Source organism: Idiotropiscis lumnitzeri, chromosome 21, assembly GCF_059441095.1.
Source record: "Idiotropiscis lumnitzeri isolate Australia: NSW breed Sydney's pygmy pipehorse chromosome 21, RoL_Ilum_1.0, whole genome shotgun sequence".
Lineage (NCBI taxonomy): Eukaryota > Metazoa > Chordata > Actinopteri > Syngnathiformes > Syngnathidae > Idiotropiscis > Idiotropiscis lumnitzeri.
This window is the reverse complement of record NC_142411.1, coordinates 11,649,817-11,670,736: the sequence shown is the minus strand read 5'-3', so window position 1 is coordinate 11,670,736 and position 20,920 is coordinate 11,649,817. Positions and strand designations below refer to the sequence as shown.

At 42.8% G+C, this 20,920-nt stretch overlaps 1 protein-coding gene across 1 annotated transcript; it reads right to left on the bottom strand.

The window, feature by feature from the left end:
• Positions 1-133: 133 nt before the first annotated feature.
• nt5dc1 (5'-nucleotidase domain containing 1) lies at positions 134-15,501 on the bottom strand. Its single transcript, XM_088286633.1, has 12 exons — positions 15,146-15,501; positions 13,620-13,711; positions 13,075-13,146; positions 12,233-12,342; positions 12,005-12,084; positions 11,816-11,897; positions 11,479-11,653; positions 10,311-10,408; positions 7,750-7,871; positions 4,784-4,957; positions 4,286-4,451; positions 134-1,418 (listed from the first exon to the last, which is right to left on the bottom strand). Exons 1-12 carry the CDS (start codon positions 15,236-15,238, stop codon positions 1,306-1,308), a joined length of 1,377 nt encoding a protein of 458 aa, XP_088142759.1. The 5' UTR covers positions 15,239-15,501; the 3' UTR covers positions 134-1,305.
• Between the last annotated feature and the right edge of the window lie 5,419 nt (positions 15,502-20,920).

Below are 20,920 nucleotides of genomic sequence, written 5' to 3'. Positions count from 1 at the left end.
AATCATGTAAATGTGATATCTTGAATGTGCCATTGGGAATGAATGGGATTTTGATACACTGTATGACATGAATTTTCTGAATACTAAAAAAGTGGGGCTGATAAATAGAAAAAAACAGGCAGGATACAGTAAGTAATCATGTTATTTTTAACAATGAATATCTTTTATTGAAACAGCGTAGTACATCCTCGTAACGATTTATGACCTTAAGATTGACATTTTCCACAAAACTTCCAAAGGCAAGAGACATGCACCTCATTTTGACACTTAAAAATAACAGTGATGGCACATATAATTCTGTAACAAAACCACTTACAAACCGCCTGGGTTGTGCGTAAGGGAACACGTCATTGAGGTATTCACATCTGGATGGATTTTCATTCATAACGTAGATTTACAATTGTTAAAACAATTTAACAAAGGAAATGAACATAGACAACATTTCCCACAATTAATAATTCTATGCAATGGTTCCTCGACTCGAGATGTAAGCTAATGTTTGGCCGAATTGTTTGCCTGGTGTTGCAAGCAATGATGTGTGTGTTAGTTTGCCGGCCTAATAACAACTCATCCAATATTGCTCCCTAGAGCCATACATGGACTAACACAACTAGCATCAATCTTGCAGTAGTTGTGTACTTTTAAACTACGGATATTTGAATACAAATGGTGCAGAACCACATGCAGACAAAAATTCAACAATACTCACAGGCATATATTTTTTATGCTCTGCAAAAAATAACCAATAATACTGCACACCAATAAAACCAGAATTATGTCCAATTAGCTGAAGCAAAAAATCATGCGTTAAAAAAAAAAGAAAAAAATAAATTCTTTGGATTGTATTCTATTATGTAATCACTGTGTGTTATAATACGGTACAGTATTTTTTAAACTTAAAAAAAAATTTTTTGGGGCACTGGAAAGCATTAACATCTTTCCATTAATTCAATTTGAAAAGATGATTTGTGTGACAATTGATTTGACTTACAAGTGTGGTCACCGAAAACAAATCAAATTCATAAGCTAAGGTACTATTGTACTCAGACACACACGGCCTCACAATGCAGTACTCTCACATGTATACTAAACTACAAAACAATATCCAAAGAGAGGCCTGTTTACAGACAAATACTGTATTGTACGTTACATTCAACAGGTTTTCTGAATGATTCAGTAATGGATAGAAATTTGCGCTCCACAAATGGTTTGGGGTTGGAAGAGAAACTACAGTTTCAAGTAGAGGCACAGACCACAGAGATAAAGATAGGGGGAACCTTTTTTGTTTGTTTTTACACTGGCTATTCAGGTCAGACTTTTGCATCTCTTCAGCAAAGAATCTGGGGGCCTTGGGAAGTATCCGGTCGTGCATGGCTTATCAGGAGAAAACCTGTGAAACTTGTAATCCAGAGGGAGATCTATGAAGAAAAAAGGTTTTACACATTATTCAACACGTGCGGGCGACCTACAGCTTTAAAATCCTACTGCTGTCAAAAACCAATAAGGAATATATCAAAAGGAACAACAGTAAATCACACCTGTTGACACAGTGAGGAGTGAACTCCTTCAGATGTTTTTGTTATGCTTGCTGACTAAGGAACTGATTTAGAAAGGCTGACCTGTTACCCTTTTCCTCAGAATAGACCCTTAATCAAAATAAAGTGTTACTAGATAACACTAGGGCGGCACGGTGCACGACTGGTTAGCACGATGGCCTCACAGTGGGAGACAGCATCGGGCGTGGGTTCGTTCCCGGCTCCGGCCATCCTGTGAGGAGTTTGCATGTTCTCCCCGTGCTTTAAAATATTGCACGGCTTAGCACCTTCCTATCTCGTTGACCTCGTGGTACCATATGTTCCGACCCGAAACCTTTGCTCACAAAATGCTGGTCTTTTAGTGATCCCGCGAGCCAAAAAGAAGTCCGCAGGTTCTAGAGCGTTCTCTCAGCAGTGGTAAAGAAGGTCCACCAGCGTCTGCACTTCCTGAGAGTCCTCAGGAAATTCAACCTGGACAGGAAGCTGCTGCTGGCCTTCTACCACTCGTCCATCGAGAGCCTGTTGACGTACTGTGTCTCCACCTGGTACAGCGGCTGCACTGAGGCGGACAGAGTGAGGCTCCAGAGGACAGTCAAAACAGCGCAAAGGATTATTGGCTGCCCTCTCCCCTCACTGTCGGACATCTACACATCTCAACATCGTCAAAGACAATACCCACCCAAACTCCCACCTGTTCGACCTGATGCCCTCTGGCAGGCGCTACAGATGCATCAAATCGAGGACCAATAGACTGAGAAACAGTTTCTTTCCGAGAGCCATCTCTATTCTGAACTCTCACACACACACGAGACCACCCTTAACTTGCAGAACAGCATCGTGATGTGTTTTTATATACCCTATTCAGTATTATTTTCCATTGCACTCTCTTATTTATCTAATTTATATATTTGTCTGTATTATTGTTGTATTGCACTGGAGAGGGGAGCTCTCTAATCTCGTTGCACTCTTGAGTACAATGACAATAAAGGGATTTCTAATTCTAATTCTAATTCTATTTGGGCACCAATGCTTTGGAATGCACTACCCTCCGGATATTAGAGGCGCCACCTCAGTAGAAATGTTCAAAACACTATTAAAGACGCATTTATACTCTTGTGCATTTAGCTGAACTATTTGCTGGCCTGTTTAATGCCGCTTTTTTTGCCGAAGTCGTCTTCATGCAGCGCCTCTTCTGATTTCCTTATATTTCAGCACTTCGTTGAACTACTTGTTGGCCCGTTTACTATTTCTGTTCTTTTTTTTTCTGTTCCCAATTGGGAATTAGGTGATGGTGATTCACTTGGAAGTGGCTGTTCTGAATTTACACCAACTGACCGATACAAGATGAAAGGCTCATCCTTGGATATGCTGCCATGGATATTACGGCGCTGGATGAGGACCCACTCCACTGCAGCACTTCATTCAATTGACTCTCACATTATCTCACCTATTATTGTATAGCATCATTGTATGTGTCAAATGTTGCCCAGTTGGCATCCATTGCAGCCTGGTCATCCTGGAAGGGGGATTCCCCCATCTGTGGTCCCTTCTCAAGGTTTCTCACTTTTCCCCTAATGGGGTTTTGAGTTTTTCCTTGCCCTCCTGGGGATGTCGATTGTGGTTATGTAAAGCCCTTTGAGACTGTCTGTGATTAAGGGCTATACAAATAAAATTGACTTGACTTGCGTGGGTTTCCTCCGGGTACTCCGGTTTCCTCCCACATTCCAAAAACATGCATGGCAGGCCGATTGAACACTCTAAATTGCCCCCAAGTATGAGTGTGAGCGCGGATGGTTGTTCGTCTCTGTGTGCCCTGCAATTGGCTGGCAACCAGTTCAGGGTGTCCCCCGCCTACTGCCCGAAGATAGCTGGGATAGGCTCCAGCACCCCCCGCAACCCTAGTGAGGAGAAGCGGTACAGAAGATGGATGGATGGATATATAACACTAAACAATAACGGTTTAATTTTTTTTCTTTTTTTATGAGAGGAAGGAAAGGTGTGGCCGACCCCTGCCATTGGGGATGTGTTGCCACTCTACCAGGAGCGTTGCCACATCTTGGGCTGCCCTTTAGTGCCCCTGGAGGATATTTGTGCTGCTTCCTTGTATACGACACCCAGCATTTTCTCCAGGTTTTACAATGTGGACATCACCACTCCCCATCCAACTGGCCGTGGTCTTCGGTCCTCTGGGGGGCTTCTCAGGAAAGTTTATTTCCTTGTGACTGGGCTGGTATGAGTCATTCAGTGCTTTAAACACCGCCCCCAGGTGGTCAGACGGGATGAACTAGTCCGAAGGTTACGTCTTTACTGCTCTATGAATCCTGAATGATCACCTCCTGTCACTCGGAATCCTCGTGTTCACGCGAGAAGATTCCATAGGAAACGAACCTCTGGTGACACCGGAATTTATGAACGTCCTGCTGATCCAGGTTTTAAAAATGACTAATTTGGTATGCATACTCTAATTGCAAATGCACAAGGGGAACATTCAGTGCTTTATGCACCACCCCCTGCTGGTCATTCATAGAACCGTAACAGTTCCAATAAAACCAATTTCATCTGGGTGAAAACCAACATTTTGATGCTATAATTGGGAAAAAATGTTTGTCGACCAGCAAGCTGTAACAGAAAGTGCTCAATTCAATCAAGTTTTGAAAAATGAATTGAAGTTTTGAAAATGTCTACTTTTCCGTCACTACTGATCTAAACCAAAGTTCGGCAGCTTTATTATTTTTATTGGTGAGACCTACTTGCAATGTGCTCAACACTAGGAATGGCCATGGTGCTGTATTTGTGAATGCAGTGGCAGCACCAAGTCAGTTTCTGGATCTCCTCGTCCTCTCCAGCATTTATATGTACATCAACAAAGTAGGAACCCCACTGGTTAGACATCGTGGAAGGTGACTTCATGCTTTCCTGTTGAGACAACATATAAAACCATTTGACCTTTTATCATTCATTCTTCACTTAATTTCCAGACTAACGAGTGAGTCCCCAGAATTTGGAGCATGTATTTTGCCCCCATTTTATTAAATTTAAATAATGAAATTGGGTAAGGTCAGTGATGTGAAAATGCACATTTATACTACTGATGACACACATTAAAATGGGTCATTTTGATGAACTTGTATAGTACACCCCCCCCCCCAAAAAAAAATGTCAGATGAGGCTAAATGAAATGCAGCAAGACTCTTGCAATACAATGCAACTCTTTTGCAAGGCAATGACATGAAAATAAGAAACCTTACCTCAAACCTTCCTTTTTTCTCCTGTGACGCCACTTGGGCCTCATTCGACTTTGCTGCATCACTCTTGGGGACACCCTCCCCCTCCATTTCCTCCACAATCATCACAGTTTCCCACTTCCCAAAGCTGCTGGCAGGGAACATGTCCGATCTCATGCTATCTCCAAAATACACAACCTACAGGGTCACAAAAAAGGTCATGTGATAGCACATCAGCCTTTCTTTTAAATGTTTCCCAGAAAGTTTAAGTGGAGGTGATATTAGGTTCACTATGCTTATAAAGATAAACGGCACACGATAGCACCTGTTGGCACTCTGCCTGAAAGACAGAAAGCAAGTTCAAACACGTCACATTCCATAAACTGAGCTCCAGGCAAAACACACTCAATGGTTTAAATCTCACAAGGGAGGCGATGTGTGGTTTTTTTTTTGTGTGTGTGTTTTGCCCAAATAGGTGAAATCAAGTAAGGATGGTTAAATTTGTACGCAATTTTGGTTATTTTTTCCCCCCCCAATGTAAAACTACGGGGGGACTGGAAAACATGATACAGTTAAATATAAACTTGTTTTGGGCTTTTGTTCAGATGTTTTCTTAAATGTAAAATTGTTTCATGGAAAGTAAAAGTGTTTCATTACTTCAATTTGCACTTCCCAGGTACTGCAGTCTCTACTGACGGAAGGTCCATCAATCCGTCACTGACAGACGCCCGATGTCCTTAACGAATGACGGGAAAATAAACATGGAAAAAAAAAAAAAAAAAAAAACAGGCGGACTACGCAGATAGATGCGGGTTTTGCTCCTACAATATAATCATCCCTAACCGAGTCAATATTAACAGAACATCTCGGTCCGTGATGAACGGACTACCGTTTCGCAGACAACGCTGTTTTTCTTGTGTTTGTTTGAGGGGGTAAATACAGTGTTCCAAATGATTATGCTAATTGGATTTAAGAGTCAAAACCCCTTTTTTGTTTTTATTTTTCCACTAAACTCATGGGTGTATCTCGAGGCTCTGTACATCATAAATCTCAGACACCTATGATAAATAGTCTCTCAGGTGTGCCCAATTAAAGGATAACTGCTTAATAGTGATGTTCCAAGTGTTTAGGCAGGCCACAGGATTCAAGCAATGTGGGGAAGAAAAGCAATCTCTCTGCTGCTGAAAAGCGTACGATAGTACACTACCTAGCTCAGCATATGAAAACATTGGGTATTTCCAAAAAAACGTATGCGTGATCATCAAACTGTAAAGAATTCTGTTGCTAATTCAGAGCACAGGCGGGTTGTTGCCAATGAAGTCAAAATAACAAAGATTTTTGCCAGACAACTTCATGATCAAGAGAGAAGCTGCTAAAAGGCCAGTGTGAAGCAGCAATTAGGTATTTTTAAGCCGCTGGAGCCTCAGGAGTCCCACAAAGGTCAAGGTCTAGGGTCCTCAAGTAGTTTGCAAGTGTGCTTACCCTTACCCTTAAAGCAGAAACGGCTGCAGTGGGTTCAGGAATACATGAAGACTAATTTTCAAACAGTTTTGTTTTCCGATGAGCGCGGTGCAACACTTGATGGCCAAGATGTTGTTTAATGGCCACTATGTCCCAACAAGGCTGACACAGCAGCATGGGGGTCGGTGTGTCATGATTTGGGCTGTAATCATGGGGAGGGAGCTGGTAGGTCCCTTTAGGGCACGGTGGCAAAGTCAAGGCCAGATCTGGCCCGCGACTTCATTTTATGTGGCCCGCGAAGGGTAAATCATGTGCGTCAACTTTCTGTTTCGAGCACATTTTCTTTACTTTTAACAACCATGAGATATGAGATATTGCCATTTATTTCTTACCAATCCTCCCAATTTAACATAAATTGAAAAACAACATACAATTACTTACTGGCTTCTGATTTCAAAACTGGCTTTCTATCCATTTGTTGTCTATATGTGATAATGTAAGGTGATCATACATTTATATGGGTTCACACATCACAGTCATAACGGCCCCCTGAGGGAAACCATAACTACGATGTGGCCCGTCCACAAAAATGAGTTTGACCCCACTGCTTTAGGGGGGTTTGAAATCCACTCTGCAAAGTATGCAGAGTTTGTGACTGACCACTGTCTTCTATGGTACAAAAAGAAGAAGCCTACATTCCAACAAAAAAGAAAAGAAAAAAAAAAAGCAAGCAACACCATTGAGTCACTGGCTGCTATGGGCATAAGAGAAGAGAAACTGATGCTGTGGCCACCATCTCCTCCTGACCTCAACCTTATTGAACCTCTGAAGCATCATCAAGCAAAAGATGCATGGGGTTGGGAGACAGTTCATAATATCCAAGCAGCAGCTGTGGAATGCTATTCTAACATCCTGCAAAGTTGGGGAGGAGTGGCTCCATCACACACTCAGGCCCATTGAATGAGAGGTCTCCTGCCGCCAGAGCGGAGCGTCGCTGCTTCCGGGGCCCGACAGTCCGGGAATCGCGGACGTTGCACAGTGAAGATGAAAAGTGTTGACTCCGATGGGTGGCCAAATGAATGACAGTGAGCCCGCCATTCCAAATGAATGAGTGCTGGCGGAGCTTCATCCATGGTACTTTATAAATATGGTTCGCCTAGTTCATTGTTGACAAACACAAATATACTGTAATTTTGTCTTAACGGTGGGCGGCTTTGTCTCGCTGGCCTGGAAATTGAGTTTTCATCTACAAAGCTTCTCCTGTGGATTATGGGCTGTACTTTGTGACGTGGCTACATCGTACAGAGGCAAAACACATTTTAATGAAATGTTACACCCCCCCCCCGAGTAGTTTGTGTTGTGGATAGCGCTGGGCATTGTTTGAGTATGGATGATTCCAGTTCTTTGATTTGATTCTTGTTTCAAACGATCAAACTATCATCAGCAAAACAGGCCACCAACAGTGACAGACTTAGTTAATCTTAAAGTGAGAATATAATATATTATACTATGCATAGGAGTGTAAATACCTTGGGATCTGGTTTTCCTGTCATGGTCTTCAGAAGTTCATGGAGGTGCTTCCAGTTGCCTTGGGAGTACCAACCAGGTTTGTCCAATGATGGCATATCCTCACTTTCCTCCACATCATTCACTGGAAAAATAAAATAAACAATACAATAAATACAGTGGCCAGTGATACCAATGGTCTCTTCAACTGTGGGTGAGAGTATTAATGATTATCTTGCCCATAGACAAACACAGAAGCTGGCAGCTCAGCAGCTAAATGTAATGTGTGTGTGAGAGCGAGAGTGAGAGAGAAAGTGAATTTGCGTGTGCGTGTGTCCTTCAGTCTGCGTGTGTGAACAGAATCTTGTTCCACATTAGTGATTTCAGTCACGCATTTGTCGATTCCCTTTACACATTTGTGACTTCAATCACGCATTTGCAGATTTATTTTTGTCACTGTAATTATCTTTAATCCAAAATAAAATGCCTTCCAGTAATACAGAATTAAAAAAAAACAACAGATAATGTATCTACTTTCTACAGCACTGACAAGAATATCTATTTATGTAAAACATTGCCAATGAAGGTTTCAGTTTACAGCTGTCAGTGTGGAAGGTGCGCGTGTCTTATCAAGTGTGTGGCTTGTCGTATCTGCAAGTTTTACAAATCACATTGCAAATGTTGACTTTATCTATTCGCATATATCCATCCATCCATCATCTGTACCGCTTCTCCTCACTAGGGTCGCGGGGGGTGCTGGAGCCTATCCCAGCTATCTTCGGGCAGTAGGCAGGGGACACCCTGAACTGGTTGCCAGCCAATCGCAGGGCACACAGAGACGAACAACCATCCGCGCTCCCACTCATACCTAGGGGCAATTTCGAGTGTTCAATCGGCCTGCCATGCATGTTTTTGGAATGTGGGAGGAAACCGGAGTACCCGGAGGAAACCCACGCAAGCACGGGGAGAACATGCAAACTCCACACAGGATGGCCGGAGCCGGGATCGAACCCACGCCCGATGCTGTCTCTCACTGTGAGGCCATCGTGCTAACCAGTCGGCCACCGTGCCGCCCTATTCGCATATACTCCTCCCAAAATGAAGTGTGTAGCAATTGGCAGATGCAATTCTATTTTCGTCCGGGTAGTAGAGATGTTTGTGCTTTTGAATGTACAAATCTTAAGAAAAATCTGTCCCTGTGTGAGGAACTAAAAAATTGTGTCCATCTTTGATCAGTGAGAAATGTGTTCTGAATTTCCACCCCTCTTGAGTTCTACTTGGCACCTCTTTCACAGTAGAGCAGTTGAAGTCACTCATCTTGGTTTGACAGGTGCAAGTTTCAGAAGCCTTAAACTTAACCTCAACTTCCTTTTTCTTATACCCATTTATATTGGGTTGTTAGGAGTCCCGTCGAACAAGTAAAAATAACGGGCAAATTAGCTGATGTTTGACGATTTTTTTTTTTGTTTGACAGGAATCTTGCACGGGCAGTTGGGTCTCTGTACCACCGATGTCAGGGTTTGGTCCGCATTGCCGGCAGTAAGTCGGATTCGTTTCCAGTGAGGGTTGGACTCCGCCAAGGCTGCCCTTTGTCACCGATTCTGTTCATAACTTTTATGGACAGAATTTCTAGGCGCAGTCGAGGCGATGAGGGGATCTGGTTTGGTGACCTCAGTATTTCATCTCTGCTTTTTGCAGATGATGTGGTACACAACCTTGGCTTCCTCAAGCCGTGATCTCCAACTCTCATTGGAGCGGTTCGCAGCCGAGTGTGAAGCGGTTGGGATGAAGAGCAGCACCTCCAAATCTGAGACCATGGTTCTCAGTCGGAAAAGGGTGGAGTGCCCTCTCCAGGTCGGGGAGGAGATCCTGCCCCAAGTGGAGGAGTTGAAGTATCTTGGGGTCTTGTTTACGAGTGAGGGGAGGATGGAGCGAGAGATCGACAGGCGGATCGGTGCAGCCTCCGCTGTGATGCAGACGCTGTATCGGGTCTGTCGTGGTGAAGAGGGAGCTGAGCCAAAAGGCGAAGCTCTCGATTTACCGGTCGATCTTCGTTCCTACCCTCACCTATGGTCACGAGCTGTGGGTCGCGACCGAAAGAACAAGATCTCGGATACAAGTGGCCGAAATGAGTTTCCTCCGCAGGGTGTCTGGGCTCTCCCTTAGAGATAGGGTGAGAAGCTCGGCCATCCGGGAGGGACTCAGTGTCGAGCCACTGCTCCCCCACGTAGAGAGAAGCCAGATAAGGTGGCTCGGGCATCTGTTTAGGATGCCTCCTGGACGCCTCGCTGGTGAGGTGTTCCGGGCATGTCCCACCGGCAGGAGGCCCAGAGGACGACCCAGGACACGCTGGAGAGACTACGTCTCCCGGCTGGCCTCGGGGAACGCCTGGGCATCCCTCCGGCAGAGCTGGAAGATGTGGCTGGGGAGCGGGAAGTCTGGGCTTCCCTGCTGAAGCTGCTGCCCCCGCGACCCGACCCCGGATAAGTGGCGGATAATGGATAGATGGATGGATGAAGGAATCTTTGCCATCCTTGCACCCACAAAGCAAGCAAGTATTGTAAAGCATAAATTAAGTGCTCACCGAGGTTTTTGAAGGACCTTTGTTGCGGTTTTAAGGAGAAGAAACCGGGCTTGAGGGCATTTGTAATAATGACGTCAAAAACCTCTTCAAAGTCCTTCCTGCAACATGACAAGAACAACAACACTTTGTGACAGAATACATAAGGTTTTATATTATGTCGTGATGTTTATACAATGCAAAAAAAGTGTCGCTTTTAAATTTCAACTCACACTGCAAGTATGAGCATTGGAAATAGAGAGCAAAATCCTTGCTTGTGTAGCCAAATTATCGTGGCAAGTTCACTTGTACGCAGAACATTTATTGTCATGAGAATTTTTCCAGTGTGATTCATGTATCGATTTTCTCTTTTCTTATCTGGTGTCTGGTCGCGGAGAGCCGCCTAAGCAGTGAAGCCTTTGCAAATTCCTTTCTTCCTAACTTTGATCCACAGCTTGATAGGTGAAGATGGGGGTAACGAAGTAGATCCATCTCCTTCGTCAACACCAAAGAGCAGCGCAGAGTCCATATTGCCACAAACACCGCATCAATCTGTCTGTGTGTTAATCTCCCACTCAGTTCATTCTCCCTCAGTCGTGAACAAAACACAGAGATACTATTGCGCTTTGGAGAGGGCACTAAACTTTTTTCCGACTGATGACCATGGTATCAAACTTGGAGTTGCAGATTTATTTATTTATTGTAATCAATTTAGCTTTGCTATGGGGCCACAATTTTGGTTAAGACTTTAACATACAGTATTACACATAATTACATATTTATGACACTAAAAAGGAGTTCTGTCTTTATTGAATCAATTTAAGAACTTTGAAAAAGGACTGCTTCACATAGCTGCAAGTGCCTTTACTTTATTAGAATAACGTTAAATGTGGTGGCTTGTGTAATTTTCTTTTACATAGGGTATACAAACTTTACTTGTCCATAGTGAATATTGCACTCAGGCATGAAAATTGTAAATCAAAACTGCCATATTTGCCAGACAAATCTTTCTTGCTTGATTGCTCAATTGCTCAAGAATGGAGAGTGTTCATTAGTATCATCCTTTTGGAAGGAAGTCAAAATTGCATGTGAGAACTGAGCATTGCATTTCAGTTGAATAATTGACTATTACAATAGCATTGTCAAAAAAAAGAGGATCTGGGAATCTTTAGTGACTACTGAGAAGCCATACCCAAGGATGTGTTCACAGATGAGCCTGCAGTAGTCACTGTGGGAGCTGGTAATGAGAAGGAGGACTTTCCCTGCGTTCTTCATGCTACGTAGCCAAGTCTTGACCGACTCAGAACAGGTCTGCAAGTAACGGCCAGGGTCCCTCTTAACATTGGGAAAATAAGTCCCTGCGTCCTCTGAAAAGATAAAATTAGTCATTACAACGAAACAAGCCTTTACTCTAACAAACAGATTTCTACAAATTAAACGGAATCCTGTTTAATACGCAAGTGTGACTCATACTGTGGTCAAAACACAAAACTATGTGTTGAAAAATGGATGCATAATAAAATACATACCTCTAAATGCTGATGTGTTGTAATTGTGGTCAATGGCAGCTACCATGTCTTTCCAAAAGTCTGAATTCACTTCATTACCCCACTGTTCACAAAATATAAATGAAATAAACATGTTTTCAGTGTTTTTAATTGGAACATCAACCATTTACATGAAACTATATCCAGTACATGGTTTTAATATAATATTACCTTGTGGAACATATCCACAACTCTTCCGCAGAGGAGAGCACCAGGTAAATCAAAGTAGTTGTCATATAAATAGTATTTAGCTGCATAGTCCAAAACAGAGTAGCAGCAAATTAATACAACTAACAAGAGCGATACAGTGAATACAAGATTCTCAAATAAGGCATTTTGGCAAAATTAACAAAACAGATAATGCAACACAATAAGTAAAAGTAATACAATGAAAAATACCAGATCTTGCAAAAGAGGTATTGAGGCTGTTAAAGTGCTTCCACTCCCTTTTTGGACCATAATGTTTGATGATCTCGTCTGTGCTCAGGTCAATAGTTCCATGTGTTGCTCTAAACAAGGAAAGCATCCACACTTTTTAGTCTTTCATCCTACTTCCAAATGAATCAAGAACAAAGACATCATCAACACACACTTTCAACATTCTGGCCTCACAGTAAATTGGTGATACAGTAGAATTGGGATTCATTCATGTGTCCTTTTCAAGATAAAAGTCAGGAAAGTGGGACAGTACGTGTTCACAAACAGATGTGTGCTGACATCAGCAGTGACGATTGCTTTCAACCTAAAGATGCCATAGCCGTAAAACTCTGGTGTTAAACGCCATCCTCCGTTACACATAAGTGACGTTCAATCTCCATTATGCCTCTCACACGTCCTTGGACAACAATGCAAATTTGCAGTTTCAATCACTGATCCTACATTGCTACCGTGCAAGCAGGAGGGCATTTTGGTAAAATGTCATGTCATGTCATTATCCACACCGCTTATCCTGTAGAGGGTCGCGGGAGGGTGCTGGAGCCTATTCCAGCTGACTACGGGCGAAAGGCGCACTACACCCTGAACTGGTCGCCAGCTAGTCACAGGGCAGACATAGACACCTTCACTGAGTGGGAACTGAACCCACGTTGCCTGCGAGTGTACCACTACACTATCAGTGACATTTTGGTAAAATGGTAGACAAATAAAAAGTCATTTTAAATGTCTACTGTGTAAGGGTCTCATATAAATTACAAAATGTTTCTGTAAGTTCATCATGCATGTTTTATAGAGTAAAAGGATACCTCAATACTGTTCCGTCTTCAGCAAGCTTCACTAAGTTTCCATTCTCAAGGTCCACCACAAGGCCCTTAAAACTAGACACAAAATGAACCACGACATGCCCATTTCCACAAAATAATAAAGTTATTCAAATGTTTCTTTCCATTTTGAAAAATGGCGCAAAGAACGGAAATAAATCATTTAAAGTTATTATTATTTACCGTACAGCAACAGGGCAAAAAAGCCTGGCTCAAAAGTACGAATGGGCGTATGCATATCGTAAAGATATACAATATCTGACTTAGATCAGTCAAATGCAGCCTTAGATGCGCATCACCATCAAATAGGAAACAGCTAGTAGAGATGTTTTGTGAGGGAGGAAGTCCTTTTTCAAGTTGTTAAAATGGTTCAAGTAAGGCAGTGCTTCACAATTATTTTCTGTTACGCCAGCCCTAGCAAGAAGAAAATAATTTGTAATAATAATCATTTTTCCCTTAGTGACTTGGGAGTTCACACAGTTAAGATTCATTTTTTATGCTTTTCCAGCTTTCAGATTCATCTGACTTACCAAAAATCCCAAGTAGCAGGTGTTAGGTTTAATAAGTCCTTATCATAGCCTTTATGTTCTACCAGATACCTGGCAAAACTCTCGTAGATCAGCTGCAAAAACAGATAAATGATCACATTAACCAGATGAATCAACACTCATCACTTCCAAATTTCATAAACTTACGGCTGTTATGTAGTTTTTTTAAAAGTTTTTTTTTCATATTCAGAAATTCTTTGACTCAAAATAAAAGTCACACAATAACCACAACCCAACAAATTGGGCTACTACCTGATCACAAGATCACAAATATAAGCATGTAATAGCAGCACAGTGATCGAGTTGGTGAGCATTTGTCATTCGGAGGGTCCCGATATGAGCTGGATATAGGACAGCGGTCCAATAATCACCAAAAAACAAGTAGCGTATTATATCGAAACGTAACTAAAACTATCTGATGCAAATTATCCGCTCCAGCACTTTCATACCCAACATTCAGAGCTCAGCTGAGAGTGTGTTCAACAGAGGGTGCTAAGGCACTAACAAAGTGGCAAAAAGTAGCAGCCGTGTGGCAATGTTTTTCATTCAACTAAAAAGTCATTGCAAATGAGTGTTAAACTTGTAACGCAACCAACTTTATCGAGGACTGAAGCAACAAACAAGAAAGATAATTTTCCCAAAACCATGGAGGCGAATAAAAAAAACCTCTTGCTTCCCTCAAAAAAGTTGAAAACATTTGCCAGGGCTGATGTGTCAATGATGCAATTTTTTTAATATGTTCAAGTAACATTTACATACTCATTGACTTGATCTGTGAATACAAACTATATACATTAATGGAACATCATAAAACACAAGACTCAGACTTGATGTCTGCAGAGTGATAAGCTGCAAACAAGCGTTTCTATTCGTTAGCAGCTAGCAAGCTAACCACTATTGTGAACCACCAATTTATACAGCTTGCATTGACTTAATTAATTATGCGTAAAATGACCTGCGTGCAAAAAATAAAAGTAACAAACTCGGGCTGATTTTATTTGTGTCACAAATTAGTGATTTTTTTCTCATTTGATATATAGGTAGTTATAATTTTGGGGGGAGACATACATTTAAAAAAATAAATGAACAAGTAACAAATGAATAAATGGCCTAACATTTTTTTTAAACTGGCTGCTTATTGAGATCTTGAAACGTGCATGTCACGCCATGCACATAAAAAAACTCCAACACATACTGTACACACAGAAAATTCACCTTAAAGCCAAACATCATTTATAACCCAACTGTTTAAATAATGCATGCGTAATTGGATCGTGTCCACACTTTTACCCAATTTGTCGATCTAAATGTAAGGGCGCGCCTATTTTTGAATATTTATTTCGTACACATACATTCAAACTTAAAACACAGCCAACGCACGTGCATGGTGCATGCATCTGACAGTTAAACGCGTTTACTGATCTGGACTGCAATATGTGGAGTAGTTATTCACTGTGCCTATGCAGCGTCACGGATTGCAGCTAGCGGCATGCGTTTACCATACTCACCTTGGAGGTCTCCTTCAGATGGTACCTGCAGAGCGTATGGTCTAAATCGAAACCGATAACATCACTGTCTAGCAAACTGAAAAATTCTGTCATCGTAGCTGAAGCTGTAAAACGTTCGGAAAATGTGTTGGCAAATCGGTCACAATGAAACACCGTGAAATATGGGCCACACAATAAAACTCGCGGATCAAGCTGACAGTGGAAATGGTACTGCGGTCTTTAACCACACTTTCCTGCTATGGTGAACAGTACAGTAGCACCGTTTGCTTTACGACCTCCACTAAATATTATATTGTTTCTGTTCCACAACAATTGTAACAGTAAACAGCTCATATGCGGGCGCCTGCGTGTTCTTCGCCTTCTAATATACACGGTAGGTGGAATCGATTACAAAGCTATACTGCCACCTTTCGGTTATTGCTGTTGCAACCTGCTAAGTGACCTACGTGGCAGCCACCTTGGTGGGGGCAACGTTCGATCAAAAGCAGTGCATGTACAATATAAATAAATAATTATCTCCTTTGTTAACCAATTTGCATTACGTGATTACGTGTAATTTCTTGTTTAATGTAAAAAATGACAGAAAACACATTGAGTTATTTTTAATCATCTGAGACATTAAACTGAGCTGCATTCTTCTCCATTTACCTGTACATGTGTGAACACATGAGAACACCATGCAATGTCCTAATATAAGGTATGAAGTGAACAGCTATTTTCCTTATAGGAATTAGCCAGCTGAAATGGACCATTTTTCACTGACAAACTCAGTTAATATATTTTCTGTTCAGGAAATTTAAATTAGTTATCGTTTTCTATTTTTAGTCGTTAATTTTGGAGAAATTAGGACATAAATGATGACTTGAAAAACGCATACTTTTAATGACGAATACGGCCACGCCCGCCTCCGCTCTTTCCATGTTTCGCTGGAGTCATAACGAGACAGATTACAAATTCTGCTTTGGAAATCATTGTGTACTTTCATTGATTATAACGTCAAAAAATGATCAGTGATCAATTGGCACCAAAATTCTTGTGGACATCTCTACCAATGACCACTTCAACATATCAAAAGGATTAACCTTTCCGTGGCTGATTTATCTGAGAATGAGGAAATGAGGGAGTGAGCAGAGCTGCATAGATGATGCTGAGAGGAGGATTTCTTGACCAAAAATTGACCAAAGTGACCCAGACTAAAAGCACACGCTGCTCCGCGATGCGCACCGTTCAAACAACCCGTGTTCGATGACGTCTTTATCTGAAATCGACGCCCACTCAAGCAAAGCTGGCGGCTGCAAGCAGTGTCGGACAACGCACGCAATTGCTTGGGAGGCAACCCTGCGACATGAAGTGGCAAGCTGGAAAGTAAGGCGCTAATTTAGTTGTGCTAACGCCTTTTCTTATAACGGCCTGAAGCCAAGTATTGTTGTCAGCAGTGCTGTTATCGTACTGGTAGCCGGGGTATGGCTGTGGGAGATAAAGATCCATGCCCACCTGCTGGCCACTGTAAGCCACCATCTGCCTCCTTCGAGTGACACTACTTTAGCCTAGCTAAATGTGAGAAATATAACCAGTCGGGGTTCGTGTGCACATTCTTTCTCTTGTCCGATTCAGCCTGTGTAAGAGGAGAATCGATCGTCACTGTATTTTTGATTTTGTGGAGGTGATCACGTGATGTCAATCATCATCATCATCATGGCAGCCTCGTAAAACGGGAATCAGTCCTCCTCATCTGTTCGTTCACGTTCCCTTTTGATATCTCCGTCTGTGTCCTGTTGGTGACTGTGGAGTCCAAGGTGTGAGTGGAAAAGTCGAGGACAGTCTGGACATGGAATGGTCGGAGGTGGACGGGGTAACAGAGGCGTTGGTGTCTTAGTCGCCTTTTTTCTTCAGCTGCTCGTGCCCGGCCTTCTTCAAATTTCATGACACCATTGGCTATTGTGCCTCTCCATCCTGCGCGGCCAGAGCCTCCCAGTTGTCCACAGGAATCTTGCTCTTTAGGAGTAGCTATTTGAACTGGTATTTCAGCCGTCTCTTTGGGCCCTACCAGTCTAGAGCCATGAGGCAGTTCACAAAATAATGTCTGTTTGGGGAGGGAGGAGTCTTTTCTACGACGAAAATGCCCAAAGAAGCGCAGGTGGTTTTTGAGATGATCGCTTCTATGCTTGGGAGGCCGGCACCGGTTAAGACGTCGTTGTTGGTGATGCATGCTTTCCAGTCAATTCCCAAGATTGCCCGCAGCTTTTGCTGATGAAGTCTCTCCAAGGTCCTGATGGTTTTCCGACAGAGAGTCCAGCTCTCCGACCCGTAGGTATGGGTTGGAATCACAACAGCTCTGTAGACATTAATCTTGGTTTGTGCTGACAAACCATGTTGTGAGAACGCACGGTGATAGAGCTTACCAAAGGCTTGATGGACAGAGTGATTCCTGTTGTTTATATCTTCGCTTGGATCATTGGTGTTATTGATCAAAGACCCAAGATAGCAAAATCTGGGGACCTGTTCGACTGTATCGCCGTGGATTGACATGTCAAAAGGATGTAGAGAGGGTGGGCAGGATGGGATTGAGCCAGGACTTTCGTTTTTCCAACATTGACTAACCAGGCCTGCACTCTCATATGCTTTCACAAAGGCGTCAGTAGACCCCTGTAGATCAGCGGGAGAGGAGGCTGGGACACAGCAGTCGTCAGCGTACTGGAGTTCTGAGACACTCACTTCCGATGTCTTTGACCGTGCTTTCACACGTTGCAGGTGTAGTGTATTTTCACAAGGTCTAACATATACAATTCATTTTATGGCCATGACGAGCTTGTTGCTTTTAGGAATACCAAGTCTTGTGTTGGACCTCCCTAGTACATAAGTTACTGCCTCGAGAGGCATCGGGCCTCAACATTGTTTACGACAGGCTAGGGATTTCGACAGGGGTCCTCAACTTCCCAAGGTATGTGTATACAGAAAGGGGGTCTGGCGACGAGGAGTTGCATATGGGAGGGGGTCCGTACCTGGTACCCAAAGGAGGCTGTTGAAAAGGTCAGTTTAAGGGCAAGCAGGATACGAATGCATATGCAATCAGGGAGAATTGGATATTCATGTCTTTTGTTTGCCTTCCCTATAAGAAGGGAAGGCTCGAGAAGGGGGGGGGCACCTTTTTTTCTTTCGGGAACTTCTGACATCAGCTTATTTGACATCAATAAAATCTTTTTCCAACCACCGGTGTGTGTCAGAAGTTTTTTCCATCACCAAGCCAACCTTGCCTGGCGACCTGTCCGGAGGGAAGCTGAGCCAGACCCGCACATCAACAACAAAATATACCACACAGGTTAAAAAGACCATCATTCATCCGGTATCTAATACGCACTCCGAAGTGAGGGTTAGACGCTTTGACACATAGCAGAACAGCTGTCAGGTAGAGTGAGAAGAGTGTCGGCGCGAGCACACATCCCTGCTTGACCCCGGTGGCAATGAGGAATGATGGTGAAAGAGAAGCACCATGTATGACAGAGCCCATCATTCCATCGTGTAGGCCCCGCACTAATTGGACAAAGTTATGGGGGCAGGCAAACTTCTCAAGCACTCTCCAAAGGGTAATACGAAGGACGGAGTCAAAGGCCTTACACAGGTCAAAGCAAATCATTGACATGGGTTGCTGTTGTTCCCTAGCTTTTTCGTGCAGCTGCCGAGCGCAGAATGTCATATCAGTGGTTCCACGGCCTGGTCTAAAACCATTCTGGGACTCTGGGTGAACAGACTCACCGAGGTCAAGGTGGCGTTTGTGGAGGAGCCCGGCGAAAATCTTCCCATTGGTGGAGAGCAGTGAGATGCCACGGTAATTTCCACAAGTAGAGCGGTCGCCTTTCTAGAAGATGGTCACAATGGTTGCATCCCGTAGGTCTTGGTCTTAGTATTGATGTCATTTGTGCATGCAAAACTATTATCTAAGTGCAAATGTTAAGCTCACGCAAGTGTCCCTTTAAGGAAAAAAACCTTTGTACTACCAATAACGGCCACATGAGGGTGACAAAGTACATGGAAAAAGGCCTGAAGATCTATTTGAAGAAACAGTGCTAGTTTGAGAGCAAAGCTGTCTCAGGTGACAGCGAAACTGAATCAAATAAACGCCTTGATGACAAATAATGAAGATCCAGATACTGTTGCTGAACATTTGAACAAATTTGTCATTTGTCCAATCAAATGAGGATGTTCTAAAATTGCAAGAGAGAAAGATGCAGATCCGGCATAATGGTATCAGCCCCCCAAAATAATTATGAAAAATTGACTATTAATGCAAGACAGTCACATGACAATGTGGGACCAGTCGACAGCGCATCTTCCACAGCTTGAGCGACAGGGAGGCGTCTAGGATCCTGCATTTCCAGATGCCCATCTGTGGTTCGACTTCTTCATCATCATCAGCTGCACATAGCAAGGAACGAGTGGAAATTACTCTGATCACAAAGGCAGAAATGTTAAAGGAGACACAAGCAGTGGAATGGAAGAATTGAACTTAAAGATAAGAAATGAACTGATTAAAATGACGACTCAAATTGCTGTTTCTACTGCAATGATCACTGTGCTGGAGATGTGTGAGTATGATGACAGTGAGGTCAAAAGTGTGGCTTTCACCACAATGCCAAAAGTTAAAGAGTAAATGCCAACACAAAAGGTTGAAATATACAATACGGTTAATTTGTGTGAAGAACAAAACAGAAAAACAACAAAATTTGAGGACTCCCTGTTCAACAGAGGGTTGAAAGCACACTGACTTGCAATTTCTTAGACTTCTTTAACTTTCTTTAAACCAATAGTACCATCTAGCGGAGTAAAAAGATATGACAAGTGTTTCATGAACCCAATTCGAAGCTTCATTTTCCCATCACTATCTCAGTCTCTCATACGTCATAGATAGGAGGCAAGCATTGTTTACCACGTTCTGTTGTCGCCTAGTGTCTCAAACGGTGAACAATCCACGACTACACCCAGAGGTTGCCTTGGTGAAATTTCAAAGTTGGACTTTTGCGACCCTTGTGAGGATAAACGGTGCAGAAAATGGATGGAGGAGGGTGAGGGGTGAGTGAGTGATGCAGGTGTACCTCGTGTAGGTGGCCATGGGTAAAGAAAAGTAAGTCAAGTTAAAAGCTTAGAGTTCAAAATGCAGTATATAACAACGTGCGAACAATTCACCTTAGGAAAAGCATCTTGAAATGCACTATTTGCTATCTTCATGACTTATTAAAGAAAACACACAAGCCATGACATAAACTGCTTCTAAGCTCCTCTTTTCGTCATTCTCTTCGAAGTCAGGCATGAAAAGGCTAACAGTTGTGATATTTTCAGAGATTGAAATGGCCCTAATTAGAGATGCCCGCATACATTTTGGGTGTTATATTGAGATTAGCAATGTATTTACCAGGGCACTCCAGGGCTGGTCCTCTGCATCCCTTATCCAGCCTGTTTTAGGTGTTTCCCTAGCCCCAACACAGCCAATTCAAATGAGCAGAGCTGGGCACTTGACCCTTTTTTGATGGTCAGTCCTCCACCCTCCGGCTGCGATCCATGTACCGTTACGGTCTTATTCATCAAAATTATCGGCCCCCTGAAAAAAAGGGTCCACGCATGACCCCGCCGCGGTAGAGATGCTAACGGCAGAGGTTGATTTAAACATAATTAGATGGCTAATTTACAATTCAAATCCGTTTACCTTATTATGGGCTCATTATGGTCTTATTCGTCTCCTTCTTCTTCTTTGTTTCATCTTAACAATTGTGCCCAATTCCA